Source organism: Fundulus heteroclitus, chromosome 22 (assembly GCF_011125445.2).
Source record: "Fundulus heteroclitus isolate FHET01 chromosome 22, MU-UCD_Fhet_4.1, whole genome shotgun sequence".
Lineage (NCBI taxonomy): Eukaryota > Metazoa > Chordata > Actinopteri > Cyprinodontiformes > Fundulidae > Fundulus > Fundulus heteroclitus.
Genome location: NC_046382.1, coordinates 24,522,927 through 24,535,477, shown reverse-complemented (window position 1 = coordinate 24,535,477; position 12,551 = coordinate 24,522,927). Strand labels below are relative to the sequence as shown.

Here is a 12,551-nt window from a genome sequence, read left to right as displayed (position 1 = left end):
TGGAAGGTCAGGACACATGTGCTTTCGTTTAGGGGCGAAAGCTTGGCTTTTCCCGTCGCTTCATTATTTACTTTCATAAAGTATTAGGTTGATAAGCAGCACCACCCATTCCCGGGCCCTCAGACCTCCTCCTCTCTTCCTCCCCCGACTTTCAAATAAAGAGCCTACTTGCTGATCTAAACACACACCTTCTGGTTTTCCTGTGGACCCCGGCTCAGAACCCAGAACGCGCACACGGATGTTCACGTGTTCATCATCTGGAAACTGTGTTCACATCGGTGGATGTCACATCCTGCTCCAAAGGACAGGAAGTCGCTGGTGCTGGAGTGCGGGTCTAAAAAAAGCAAGGACAACTTTTTCCTTTTTTTTTTTTTTCCCGGGAAGCTTTAAAACCAGCAGGGCCGGGGGCACATGTCCTGTAATCAGGCCGCAGCTTAAAAGAAAAAAAAATAAGGAAAAAAAAAAGCTGTAAAACTGTTTCTTAATGGTGCATGAAAGTACAGAGTGAGTCATGTCATTCTAAGTTTAAAATCTCATCTCTAAAGCTAAAGGAAATGCTGTAAAATGTTACCGAGTATAGGAAGTGCATTGTCTGTGTTACAACTTGGTTATTACAACGGAATGCACGCAGGGCGTGGCAATAGTATTCACACCCCTCGGACATTTTCACCTTACGCCCACAAGCTTCATGTAGTCTAAGAGGGAATTTATGTGACAATAAACAAATCGGCAAATAGCTGTGAAACGGCAGAAAAAGGATCCTTGACTGTCAAAATAAATTTTCTTAACTAATAAAAATACCAATGAATTCAAACTCAACCCTTTATTCAACCAACTTTTTACCAAAACTGCAAGTTTAAAAAAGAAAAATTAAAAAGAACGTGTGCTCTCTAAACTCTTTGAGGAGGGGGCGGAGCGTTCCTGGCTCTGCGTTTGTGATTGGTTGGTTGGATGTAATGACTGTATTATTAACCTACATGACTAGAATGCAAAAGAAAGGAAAACTTTTATTCTATTGAACTTTTCATTGACCCTTTTTTTCTATCATCAATATACGTCGATTGATCAATATATACTGTTATTGAATTATCGTCCAGCCCTAATTCAGTCCCCGTTACTCTAACACTCTTGAATAAAATCCAGTGCAACGGCAGATTGCCTTCAGATGGCATCTAATTAGTATTTAGCGACTCAGTTTAAATAGTTTAATAGGTAGAGTTGTTAAGAGTTTTCCCTTTTCCTTCCACATCACCAATTATCCAGCACTTAATGCTGGTCGGTCTCATTAAATCCTAATAAAACCCAGTGCAATGACATGTGAGCAAACATTTGAGACATGTAAACACTACCTTTGTAGAAAGACTACCTACTGTAGAAGAGATCTGGTAGATTTGGTCCTTCTTGACACACAGTAGACAAAGTTACTAAAAATCTGAATTGATTCCCTGGTCTTTGGGTATTAACTGTGTCAAAGAACACAGGAAATGGCAACGTGTTCAGCTCAGTAAACGTAAGTTATCACAACCACAAATGAAGCGTTTGCCTGTTGCATTAAAGCTTAACAGAGGATGAATAAGAGAAGCTGTAAAAATGTCTGAAGAGTCGGGGAAATGGCATTTCATCGGGACAATTCTGGGCGCTGCATTCAAAAGCTTAAAGGATAGGCTGGAGTCGAGCAGCGTGTGGGTGGGTGCATCGCTTCATGGCTGCACATCTGCGACGTTTCCCCACTCCCCACATATTGTTGCTGAACAATACAACACACACACACACACACACACACACAAACACACAAACACGTTTTGGATCGACACACTCCACGCTCCCACGCGGACCACAATGCTTTGGGAAAGTTACATTTATGCAGAACGGGCCACTTTTAGCGGGACTTGGGCAGAAAGCCCCCCCCTGAGTAAAAAGACAGCACAGGCCGGCTGCGCTCAGGCCCACCACGCACCCAAACGTCTGTTTCACCACGAACTGAGCGCTGGACCTCTTAGGCAAGAGGAATCCCACAGCTAGAGAAGATTGCAAAACATTTTGGATGTAAAACCGCAGAAACAGGGTCACCAGAGTGAAAAAAATAAAAATCTGATTTTATTAGAAGTATTGCACAGATAGAAAAATTTTCTTTTTTTTAGATATCTTTTCAACTGTAATTAAATTCTAGAACATAATTGATAAATAACTGGATTTTGCATATTGTTCAAACTCTTGTACATCAGATTATACAAAGTGACAATTTTGTGCATTTTACTGAGTAGTATTCACAACAACAGGTAAGTTTCACTTATTGCATTATTTCCATTATTAAAAATCTATATACATTTAGAAATGTTCCTCACTCGATATTGATTATCTCTTTTTTTTTTCTTTGCTTAAGACCAGAATCTTGATCACTTTGCATAAATATATGAAGGTTAAATATCAGGTCATTTTTAAACATGACCATAAGTACGGAAAGGTTAATAACCATTGCCTGCAGAAGCATCCGAGGAGCAGCCCGGGGATTTTATTTGATCTCTCCGCAGTCAGTGATGACTATGGCCTTGAGCACGCCTCCGTCGTGTAGACCGAAGGCCTGCATCTTCACGACCACGTCCATGCCGTCCTTCACCTGGCCGAAGACCACGTGCTTCCCATCCAGCCTGTCGGATGAAACGCCACAAAAAGGAGCTCAGCGCTTCCCTAAAAGACGCAGATTGGGGTGTGATGAGGTTCTGTGAAGACGGGTGAGGGTCTACCATTCGGTTTTAGCCGTGCAGATGAAGAACTGAGAGCCGTTCGTGTTCGGCCCCGAGTTTGCCATGGAAAGTGTCCCTGCGGAGACCAAAAGGCCGATCAGAACCAGAACACCAGAACCCGTCTGTGTGATCCGGCGGCATTGAGATCTCGCAGAGGCACATCGTACAAAGTCAAGGAACGTGTGAGGGGAAAAGGAGGCCTGTTTTTCTTCCTCCAAGGCTTACGCAACGTGCAATCTCTCAACACAACAGGCCCCTCAAAAAAACATGAACTATGTGTGAAAAAAAAAAAAAGTTGATCCGAGAAAAGAAATTATTTTGATTTGTGCGTGTTGGCTCAGTGAAAAGTAGGTCATTCACATCAGGGTTGCAAAATCTATATGACCAGGAGCTTTTTTTTTTCTTTTTTAAATGCCTGCATAAACTTAGGTGCTGCCATCTGGTGGAGAGAAAAAGTCAATCTGGCACTAGAATGAAACTAGAGGTGTGGAACAGCTACTGTTCGGGTTTGTTTGGGTGTTTTTTTTTTTTGCTATTATTGCTCTTCTTTTCTAATGTTTTGTCTTCAAGGTGAATTTTACTACATGTTTTTGCCGTTCTTTCTGATTGTTGGTTTTAAATACCGTCGTGTTTTATGTTGGGGTCTTTACTTTTGCAGTATGGATGGAAACATCTCTCATTGTCTCAGTGTGTTCCAGCGGCCCTGAAGCACACAGAAAAATAAACTACAAATAAACCAGACCCCCTTGCCTTCTTCTCTCTCACGGTTGCTGAAAAAAAAAAAAATTCCATTCAGCTGAAACATTTTTAAACAATAATTATGAATGGTTTGAGTCTAGCTTTAAACAACATCACAGCATTAAAACGCTGTGGGGAGGGTTTTCGTTTAACAGTGGATTCAGGTATCTCAGGTGTTTTGGTTCCTCTGGATCTAAGTGTTGTCTTTGGTGCCATGATCACAGCCTACTTTCATCTCAGCTTGAACGGTACTGCTTGTAGCCACTGATCTGCACTGCTTTATGTCCTATTTTTCCTCGGCAGGAGTTTCCCTGTCCACGTGTGTAGATATCTGTAAGTTACAACACCGTCTACCTGTGGAGTTCCACAAGGCTCCCTTTTAGGCCCCATTCTGTTTTTATCATTTTGTTGTCTTTTAGTTCCATGTTTAGGAAATGTGATCCCCTTCCACTGCTTCCCTGGTGCTAGAAATCTAAGAAGTAGTGACTCTTTAAAGTGTTTATAGGTCTTTGTTGATAAGATTAAATCATGGTTTAATTTAAATTTCCTTCATCCTATTGAAAACAATTCCAGGGCTTTTAGCTCCTTTTAGTCTATCTTTTTCCCCCCAATTATGTCTTCAACCCAAATTGAAGTGGAGTTCATCACAACCAGTTTAGACTGCTCTAGCTCTCTGTATAAAGGCATCAGTCAGTCATTCCTTCATCGTCTGCAGCTACTGCAGAATGTGGCGGCACCAACTTATCACAGGAACTCAGAAGTGGGGGCGTATAACTCCATAGCTGGCCCCACTCCACGGATTTCTCATTTAGTGTGGAACTGACTTTAAGATTTGACTTAGGCTTTTAAGGCTCCTAACAGTCTGGCCATGTCAGATATGCAGGATCTTTTACACCATCAACTTTCACCTAGAACACTGAGGTCAGACAACCAGATACTTTAAGATTTTTGTGGAACTGCTTGGCTTTTCAGGCACATTTTCCCTGTCCTTCCAGTCAAGGGGCATATATATATATATATATATATATATATATATATATATATATATATATATTATTATTATTATTATTATTATTATTATTATTATTAATTTATTTTTCCACTCATTTATTTTTTATCTAATTTGTTTTGTCACTTTGGTTTTCTTGTTTTAAGAAACAACATTCTCTTGCTCTGTTTTCTAGGGCAACATTTTTATTTCTTAAAGATGCAATAAGCAAGATTTCATCATTTTAGAACTGAAAAACGGTGATGTGAAGAACTAAAGGTATCTTTTTAGATGGAATATATTATGACGTGTTCTCCAGTCTCTTGCTTACAAAGCCGAGCCGACCGCATGTGCCTGTGAACAGCTGCCACTCAGGGCTTAGCCCCTACCTAATATGGCCCCTACAGAGCAATTATAAAGTTATGAGTTACTTAGTTCTTCACTAGACACTCTCCTCAAGAAGAGGATGTTGTTTTTAACCTTTGCAAATATGCGCATAGGAAGCGACGGGTAAGAAGAGGAGAGGAAAAGAGGGACGGAGGTAGAGAGTCGTTGCTTGTCACACATCTTATTTTGGTCTACAGACAGTGCTTAAGAGCCCACCTAGTGGTGACATTTCGCTTATTGCTCCTTTAAAATGTTATATATATTAACTTGATACAGAATAAAATAAAACCCAGACATGAGAAAGCTGGAATCAGAGAGAACCTCTCAGAGGGTCCAGAATGAGCCAGGATGATCTTTTACAGAGCCTTCCGCAAAACAACTTGAAGCGTTTTTCTGTCCAGATTATCCGTCATTTACTGTGTTATGAAAAATAATGTTTTTACAATGTGTTGACTTGTACCTGGACCTGTGTGTTTCAGTTTGAAGTTCTCGTCTTTGAATGTTTTCCCATATATAGACTTGCCTCCTGTGCCATTGTTGTTGGTGAAATCCCCTCCCTGTGAAAAAAACCCCACAGAAGCACAGAACACAGTCAGCACTCTGCAGTATTATTATTATAACTATAATAATAATAATAATAATAATAATAATAATAATAATAATAATAATAATGATAAATTATTATTATTATTATTACTGTTTTTTTTTTTTGCATAATGTTATCTCTGTAAAATCCTACCTGACACATAAATCCGGGGATGATCCTGTGAAACCTGCAGCCTTTGTATCCAAAACCATGCTCTCCTGTGCACAGGGCTCTGAAGTTTTCTGTAGACAATTAAACTTGTGTTACAGTTAAAAGAAACACAGGGAGGTTTTCTCCAATTTTATTTCTTTTCTTTTTTTAATGATACCTGCAGTCTTTGGCACTACGTCGGCGTTCAGCTGCCAGATAAAACAGAAAGAGGAGTTACTATGAGTTCAGAACCAAGGTCAATGGGAGAGGCTGGTGTGTTAGCTGCAGATGCTACCTCAATGGTGACTCTTCCAAGAGGTTCGCCGTCGGCCTCCACGTCCAGAAACACGACGGGGTTCCGGACGGGCCCCGAGGAGAGCAGCCTGGCAGCAGCGAGGCCCAGCGGGCCGAACCTCGCGCGGTTCTTCAGCTGCATCATCGCTGCGCAGCTGGCTGAGCGAAGCGCGGCTACAGGCCATGGGTGCCGTTGGCTGTTGTTTACACGTGACGTCACGGAAGGAGGCGGGCCTTCCGCGGGGTGAAACAGCGACACCACGTGGGCGGAAATAAACCGCAGCTTTTATTTTGCTCATGCTTCTTGCTCTTCTTAGCTGACAGCAAAGCGGCTAAATCGGGATTCATGCAGCAATGACTGAGGTTTTTATGTTGTAACACCTTCTTTTGTCCTTGATGTTGGTTTGGATTTTAAAATTAAAATGTAACTTATTGAGATTAAATAAATGTGATTATTTTTTCTGATATGTATTTTCAGGAAAGAGTTTTCAAATTGTGAAAATACACAATACAATGTTCAAACTTCTTGTGCCGTCTAAGTACGTCGATTTTTCTTGTTGACCTTTGAATCGGTGGTTCAGTAGAATTGACATGTTTTAATGTGACTTGCTGTATATGACTCTTATGGCACCTTCACTGAGAATAAATCCAGTATAATAAATAGTTGGTCCTATAAACTACATCTAGCAGCTAAATCAGAGGGAGGCTAAGACCAAAAGGAGACCTTCAGTCTCCAAAACTTTATTAATATGTATGCTAACTCTTTCTCACAAACAATTTATCATATTTGCATTGGATGGTTGTCAGAGGTAGGTTGTAACTAGTTATATTTACTCAGTTAAATTTTGTTCTCTTTTGTTTCTCATAGTTGAAGTGTATCTTTGATGAAATTGACTGACTTCTCTCATACTTCTAAGTAGGAGAACTTGCACAATCAGTGGCTGACTAAATACTCTCTTGTCCCGCTGTATACGAGAATATATATTTTTTTCCATACTAGTTACATGCATTCCACATGCAAATTAATTAATAGTTTTATTTCAGACATTCCGCCAATATGTAAGTTACTACACATACCTGTGGATATAATCATATTAATAAATACCTACACATACAGAAATCCACCACCTTGTTTTTAGAAATAAAACAAACACAGGCGATAATGTAATAGTTTAATGCTTTACATGTTCTGTTCTCAGTACCTGCGTCAAAGGAAAATCATAAATGGCTCCTACATACATTTCCACTGTAAACAATTATCAGGTTTTTTAAATGAATAACCATCCTAACAGAAAGTTCAATTATTTATACTTTGATCAAATTTCATTTGTTTCTTGGCCCTTCTTGAACTACCCATTAACGTCAGCCTTCATGACCGGCACCTATTATTATTACAACATGGAGTTGTCCTGGGGTGCGTCTCTTTGTGGTTGTTTTGTTTTGCACTTGGAGGGTTTGTTTCTGAAAAGCACACTCTTAGCCTCACAAAGCACACAATTCTAGTTAAAAGTCAGTAGTGTTCAGCAAATTCCACACATTTTTAGATTTGTGATGGCTGGAAAGGAGAGGCTTTTGACTGGCATGCTTTCCAAACAACGGGTTGACATGCATCTGGTGGTTGTTATGGAGACTTGGGGACCCCAGGAGGCCACTCTTTGTTCCACTTCTCTCAACCCCCTTAGCTTTTTTATCCTCAATGCCATCCTGCTCACTGAGCATGGCAGCAACATAAATATGGCTTCTTCTCATCCAGCCTCGTGGCCAGCGGCTGAGAGAAATGGGGAAATTATTTTCATGCCCCAGTTTGAAGAAACTCTGCGACCCAGCAAGGATCAGCGGGTATCGATAATGGATAGACGGATGAAGAAATTTACTAAAATTCAAGGCTGTTAGATTGTGTAACTTCAATAGACAAATGTAAGGCTTTTTACACATTCTAGGGTTTATATAGATATAGTTTGTTAAAAGAAAATGAGACAGAGGCGGTTCAGTGTGTTTCATCTGAATACATATTTATTAGATAAATATTAGGATGTCACATAATCTAACTACATACAGATTTGCAAGACTAAAAATCACAATGTTCTTCTGACCAGTTTAGAATATGAAATGATTGTACACAGAATGTACAAAAAAAAACAAAACCAAATAAGACAATTGCCACTTGTGCCAATCGCTTCAGATTGTACCTTTACAACACGTTTGCCATATTTCAGAAAAAGTTACAAATTTGACAAAATTTTGTTTCTACAAACTGTAAATTTTTGGATGCCACACTCGGGAGCCACCCGAGGCTCAGTCAGGCCTCAAAAGCTTTTTTTTTTTTTTTTTTTTTCAGAATTTTGTAGCACCTTTGAAAAGTACACAGGTAAAGAGTGAAAAACAGAGGTTTAAAGGTTACGCAAAGCAAAACCCTCTTTTTTTTTTCTGTTCCTGAACCCCGTGAGGAAGGTGGCATTGAGTATCTTACATTGAATGAACAGGCGTGGTTAGAGAGGTCCGCACAGAGGCAATCAAAACACAGACTGGTTTTCCCAATGCGACGTCTGACAGGAGGATGCAAGCTTTACAAATTCTAAATACACTATGCACACTCCCACAGGAGAAAAATGAATACATTTCTGTTAATGTGTCTCTATTTTGTCATTTACATTATATACAAATATCCCTTACATCCCCAAGCCCCGCCCACAAATCCTCCCTCTACAAGGAGAATACTCTTCAGAGTCCATTGTATGATTTCCACCGTCCCCTCTTTGGGATCCCTCCGCCTCCTTTTCCCACGTCTCCCACCAGAAAGTACAAATCGGATCGCAAAAACTGCGAGGCGTGATTCTGTGAGAGCTTACGTGCATCATCACGCACTGTGCAGGGGTGCAAAAACCTCCCGACGCGGCAGTGCATCGTCTTAAACACATTTGATTCTGGAAGGTGATTTGAACTCAAATTGGGAAGCTTTCTTCTTCTTTTTTTTTTTTTTCTTTTTCTTTTTTGCTAAACTCGTTTGTACTGCATCACAACTGCATAAACCAAATCAAACTGGTCGTAAAAAAAAAAAAATAACATTGGACAAGAATAACTTAAAACAATACAAAATATGATGAAAATACACAAATTCTGATAAGTGTGGAGATGGACCGCTCGCCCTCGGGCCTCGTTCTGCACATTCTCACTTTAAATTAAGAGGACGTTACGACAATGATGAACAAAATACAAGTCAGGGAGAAATTTGGACCTCGAAGCTGCGTTAACAATCTTTTAGAACAGAAAGAAAAGGAACTCATTTAAAGCTGATTGGACGTTACATACATATAAAATATAAAAATAAAATAAAAAATACCCCAGAAAGGCCTGCAGGATAGTTTTAAATATTTCTTTTTTTTTTTTTGCTGATGCATTGTCACAGGGTTGGGATTCAAAATACGGAAAACACTCAGTACAAGGCCAGTGACAGTGCATACGGATAGATTCCCTACAATATTAGGTTGTTACCAGGGACCGTGTGTGTGTGTGTGTGTGTGTGTGTGTGTGTGTGTGTGTGTGTGTGTGTGTGTGTGTGAGCGAGTGCAGGCCTGGACAGACACACAGTACCATGACGTAGCCACTAATAGTTTTAGGTACAGCACTGTACAGTCACAAGGGGGATATAATACACACACTTAGTCCGGCAGCACTGCTGGACCATCATGCACAATGTGTTTTTGCTTTCACCTAGACGGATGCAGTTCAAAAGTGAAAACATGACGGAAGGAAATCATGTACACTTACACAGATGTTGTTGTTTTTTTTTCTTTTCCTTCACAACACGGAGATTTAAAAAGGTCGGGTCTGATTAATTACGACGTGGGGGCGACGATCACACATTTAACCAGGACAACAAGCAGGAAGTAAACCATGAGATTTCAAACGAAGCCACACAGATGAAGACGAGATTGCTAGAGCACACCCGGGCTGGACGAAGACGACGGGGGGCTGTTGGCACACGCGCACTTTTGATGAAAACGGCGCAAACCTTGACAAGGAAGGGCAAATGATCGCTAGGGAGAACAAGAAACGCCGCGATCCCCCTCTCCGTCTTTCACATGAACTCGTAGGCAAACAGAAACAGGACATGTACAGGTGTATCTCAGTAGATTAGCAGATGATCAAAAAGTTGGTCTGTTTGAGTAACTCAAGAAGTGGAACTGATTTTATAGATTCACTACATAGGCTGATGTCGCTGTAACTTTTATTTCTGTGGATTGTCGTGATTATGACATACTGCTGATGAAAGCCTAAATCTCACGGTCTCAGAAAATCTGAATATTAATAAAATAAAAGCTGTTTTTGTCCTGTACAGTGTGCACTCAATACTTGGTTGGGGTTCTTTTAGCCTGAATTACTGCATCAGTGAGGCTGATGGTGTTACGGTGATACTGATGGTGTTAGCTCATCTACACGGTCGGATCTGGTCTCTCTGTCATCTTCCTCTGAAAATGACATTACAGCAACTACTGCTACTTTAGTATCTAAGTCCTGCTGGGAAAAGAAATGAAGATCTCTGTAAAGCTTGTCAGCAAAGGGAAGCATTAAGTGCTTTAAAACATCATGATAGACAGCATACGTTTGCCTTCCATTAATAGGATTCAAACTCTGAGCAACCAGGGCCTTTAGCAATGATCTTCAGCGACTCGCCGTCATTGTAGATGACGTCTGTGGCGGTCTGCCCGAACACTGTCGAGTCAGCAGTATTGTGTAGGTCATGATATAACATTTCTATACTTAATAAAATCATTTTTTGATTGTTATGTCAGATTAGGACCGTCATTTTCTGAGATACCGTGATCGTCAGAATGAACACAAAACATTTGAAATATTTCACTCTGAGTTTATGGATGTCCTGTGATACGACGGACTTTTTATTTTTGTAATATTTTCTTGTTTCTTGAAGCTGTTTTGCTTTGGTCAGCAACAGCACAGGTGCAGGAATCAAGAAGAAGCTCGAATTACACTTAAAGCTTAATTATTGTAACTTTTAACCAATCGCCTGTTAGATTTTGATAAGCATGGCTACATGTGATCATGTTGTACAATCGAATCTTATTTCATGATTTGCTGCAAATGAAATTGGTGGCAATAACAGTTTTAAATCTAATAAAAGCCAAAACCGAATTGTGTTTCCCTTTTCTAATGAAATAACAGTAATGGACGGACTTTTTAATGCCGTTCTGTCTTCCTGACATACACCTGTACACAGACAAACACGCAACGCTGCACAACATGCGCTCACTTCCTCGGCAGACACGGGCATCAGTGCTCTGATTCAGACGGTTTATTCAGCTGTCACACACACACACACACACACACACACACACACGCACGCATACTGGGAAGTCTGGGGTTGTGTGCGTGTGTGTAGAAGATTTGGAAGAACAAATTTAATTTGGGATTTCAAAAAAAAACAAAGACTTTCGCAACACAATGGCTATCCCTCCGACTCTTCTTTTCTCAAAAGGAACATTATGTAAAAAGAAAGAAAAATAAAAGAAAGCTACAACCCAAGGCTCCTGTCTCCTCTGTGTTGACATATATGATTATAGCTGCACAGTTTTCAGTTGAAAAGTCACACATATACAAATTATATATATATATATATATATATATATATATATATATATATATATATATATATATATATATATATATAATGTTCATATACACACATATACTGTATGTGTATAGAATATATAAATATCTCATATCAATTTAGTGCCCACCAACATGGCTACGAATGGTGGAGCCAGAGGAGGTGGAACTGGTGTGTGGAATCGTTACACAAGACGAGTACAAAGGGGGTGTGGGGGGGAGTGCAGCGGGCGAGTGTTGATGTCCCGCTTCCTTCACAGCCGCGCTCCTGTGCCACAGGTCCGTCGTCGACGAGGAAACAGTTCCAGCGAGTCAGCGTGCACGGCGACAGGTAGCGGCTCCAAGTGTTCGCAGGAAGAGGACGAGGGGGGCGGGGCTAGTTGTTCTCGAAAAGGGAGAGTAGGTCGTCGTTGCTGTTGGCGGGCAGGTCGGGAGGGTCCAGGTAGGAAAGTAACTCTTCCGGATTGGCCAACTCCGGAAGCAGCTGGGAGGGAAAAAGCGAGAGAGAAAAATCTGTGAGAGGCTGAGGCACCTTCAGAGTCGCGTTTCTGTTCGGTTCTCTGCAGGAGCAATTGGAAGTAATCAAAGCGGACAGGAAAGAGATGAGAGCAGCTGCTAGCAGACAATGTTAGCTGTTAAACAGGTAGCTTACGGCACCCAGAGCGAGGCACACTTACATCCAGGGAGGGTTCGGGCATGTCCTGGGCTCCCTGGGCCAGCTGCGCGTCTGAGGAGGGGTTAAAGCTCAGATCGCCGTGGGGGTGACTGTTCTGCCCAGGGTGCTGAGGCTGCGGCTGGGGCTGCGGCTGGCGAGGAGGCTGCGACGATTGGCCGCTGTGATGCAGGGGCTGCCCTGACTGGCCGCTGTGATGTAAGGGAGGCCCTGATTGGCTGCCAGCATGGGGAGACGCATGCATGCTCGGCTGCATGGAGCTATGGGACTGATCTGAATGGGACATCTGCAGGTGCGAGACGCAAACAGAAAGCCAGAGAGTGAAAAGGAAGGATAAGGTACAGGCTGGAAGACACAGAGGGGAGG

General features: G+C 41.2%; 2 protein-coding genes across 10 annotated transcripts in view; both read right to left on the bottom strand.

Moving 5' to 3' along the window:
* Nucleotides 1-2,362: 2,362 nt before the first annotated feature.
* On the bottom strand, nucleotides 2,363-6,108 carry ppifa (peptidylprolyl isomerase Fa). Its single transcript, XM_012880553.3, has 6 exons — nucleotides 5,889-6,108; nucleotides 5,772-5,802; nucleotides 5,597-5,685; nucleotides 5,318-5,414; nucleotides 2,745-2,820; nucleotides 2,363-2,648 (listed from the first exon to the last, which is right to left on the bottom strand). Exons 1-6 carry the CDS (start codon nucleotides 6,030-6,032, stop codon nucleotides 2,513-2,515), a joined length of 573 nt encoding a protein of 190 aa, XP_012736007.1. The 5' UTR covers nucleotides 6,033-6,108; the 3' UTR covers nucleotides 2,363-2,512.
* A 4,674-nt stretch (nucleotides 6,109-10,782) lies between these two features.
* The window catches only part of zmiz1a (zinc finger, MIZ-type containing 1a), a 134,439-nt gene continuing 132,670 nt past the window's right edge, over nucleotides 10,783-12,551 (bottom strand). For all 9 annotated transcript variants that reach the window (XM_036126465.1, XM_036126466.1, XM_021307597.2 and 6 more), the window contains 2 exons: nucleotides 12,190-12,471; nucleotides 10,783-11,996 (listed from right to left, as the gene is read on the bottom strand). In XM_036126465.1, coding sequence (XP_035982358.1) covers nucleotides 11,889-11,996; nucleotides 12,190-12,471 — 390 coding nt within the window. In that variant the 3' untranslated portion in view covers nucleotides 10,783-11,888. The remainder of the gene's footprint in view (nucleotides 11,997-12,189; nucleotides 12,472-12,551) is intronic.

Bases quoted from the DNA above. Each gene is read 5' to 3' on its own strand.
- ppifa (XM_012880553.3), bottom strand. From the start codon at position 6,032: ATGATGCAGCTGAAGAACCGCGCGAGGTTCGGCCCGCTGGGCCTCGCT. The intron at 2,821-5,317 runs GTACAAGTCAAC...TGGTCTCCGCAG, and splicing joins ACTGAAACACACAGGTCCAG to GGACACTTTCCATGGCAAAC. The intron at 2,649-2,744 runs GTAGACCCTCAC...TTCATCCGACAG, and splicing joins TGCACGGCTAAAACCGAATG to GCTGGATGGGAAGCACGTGG.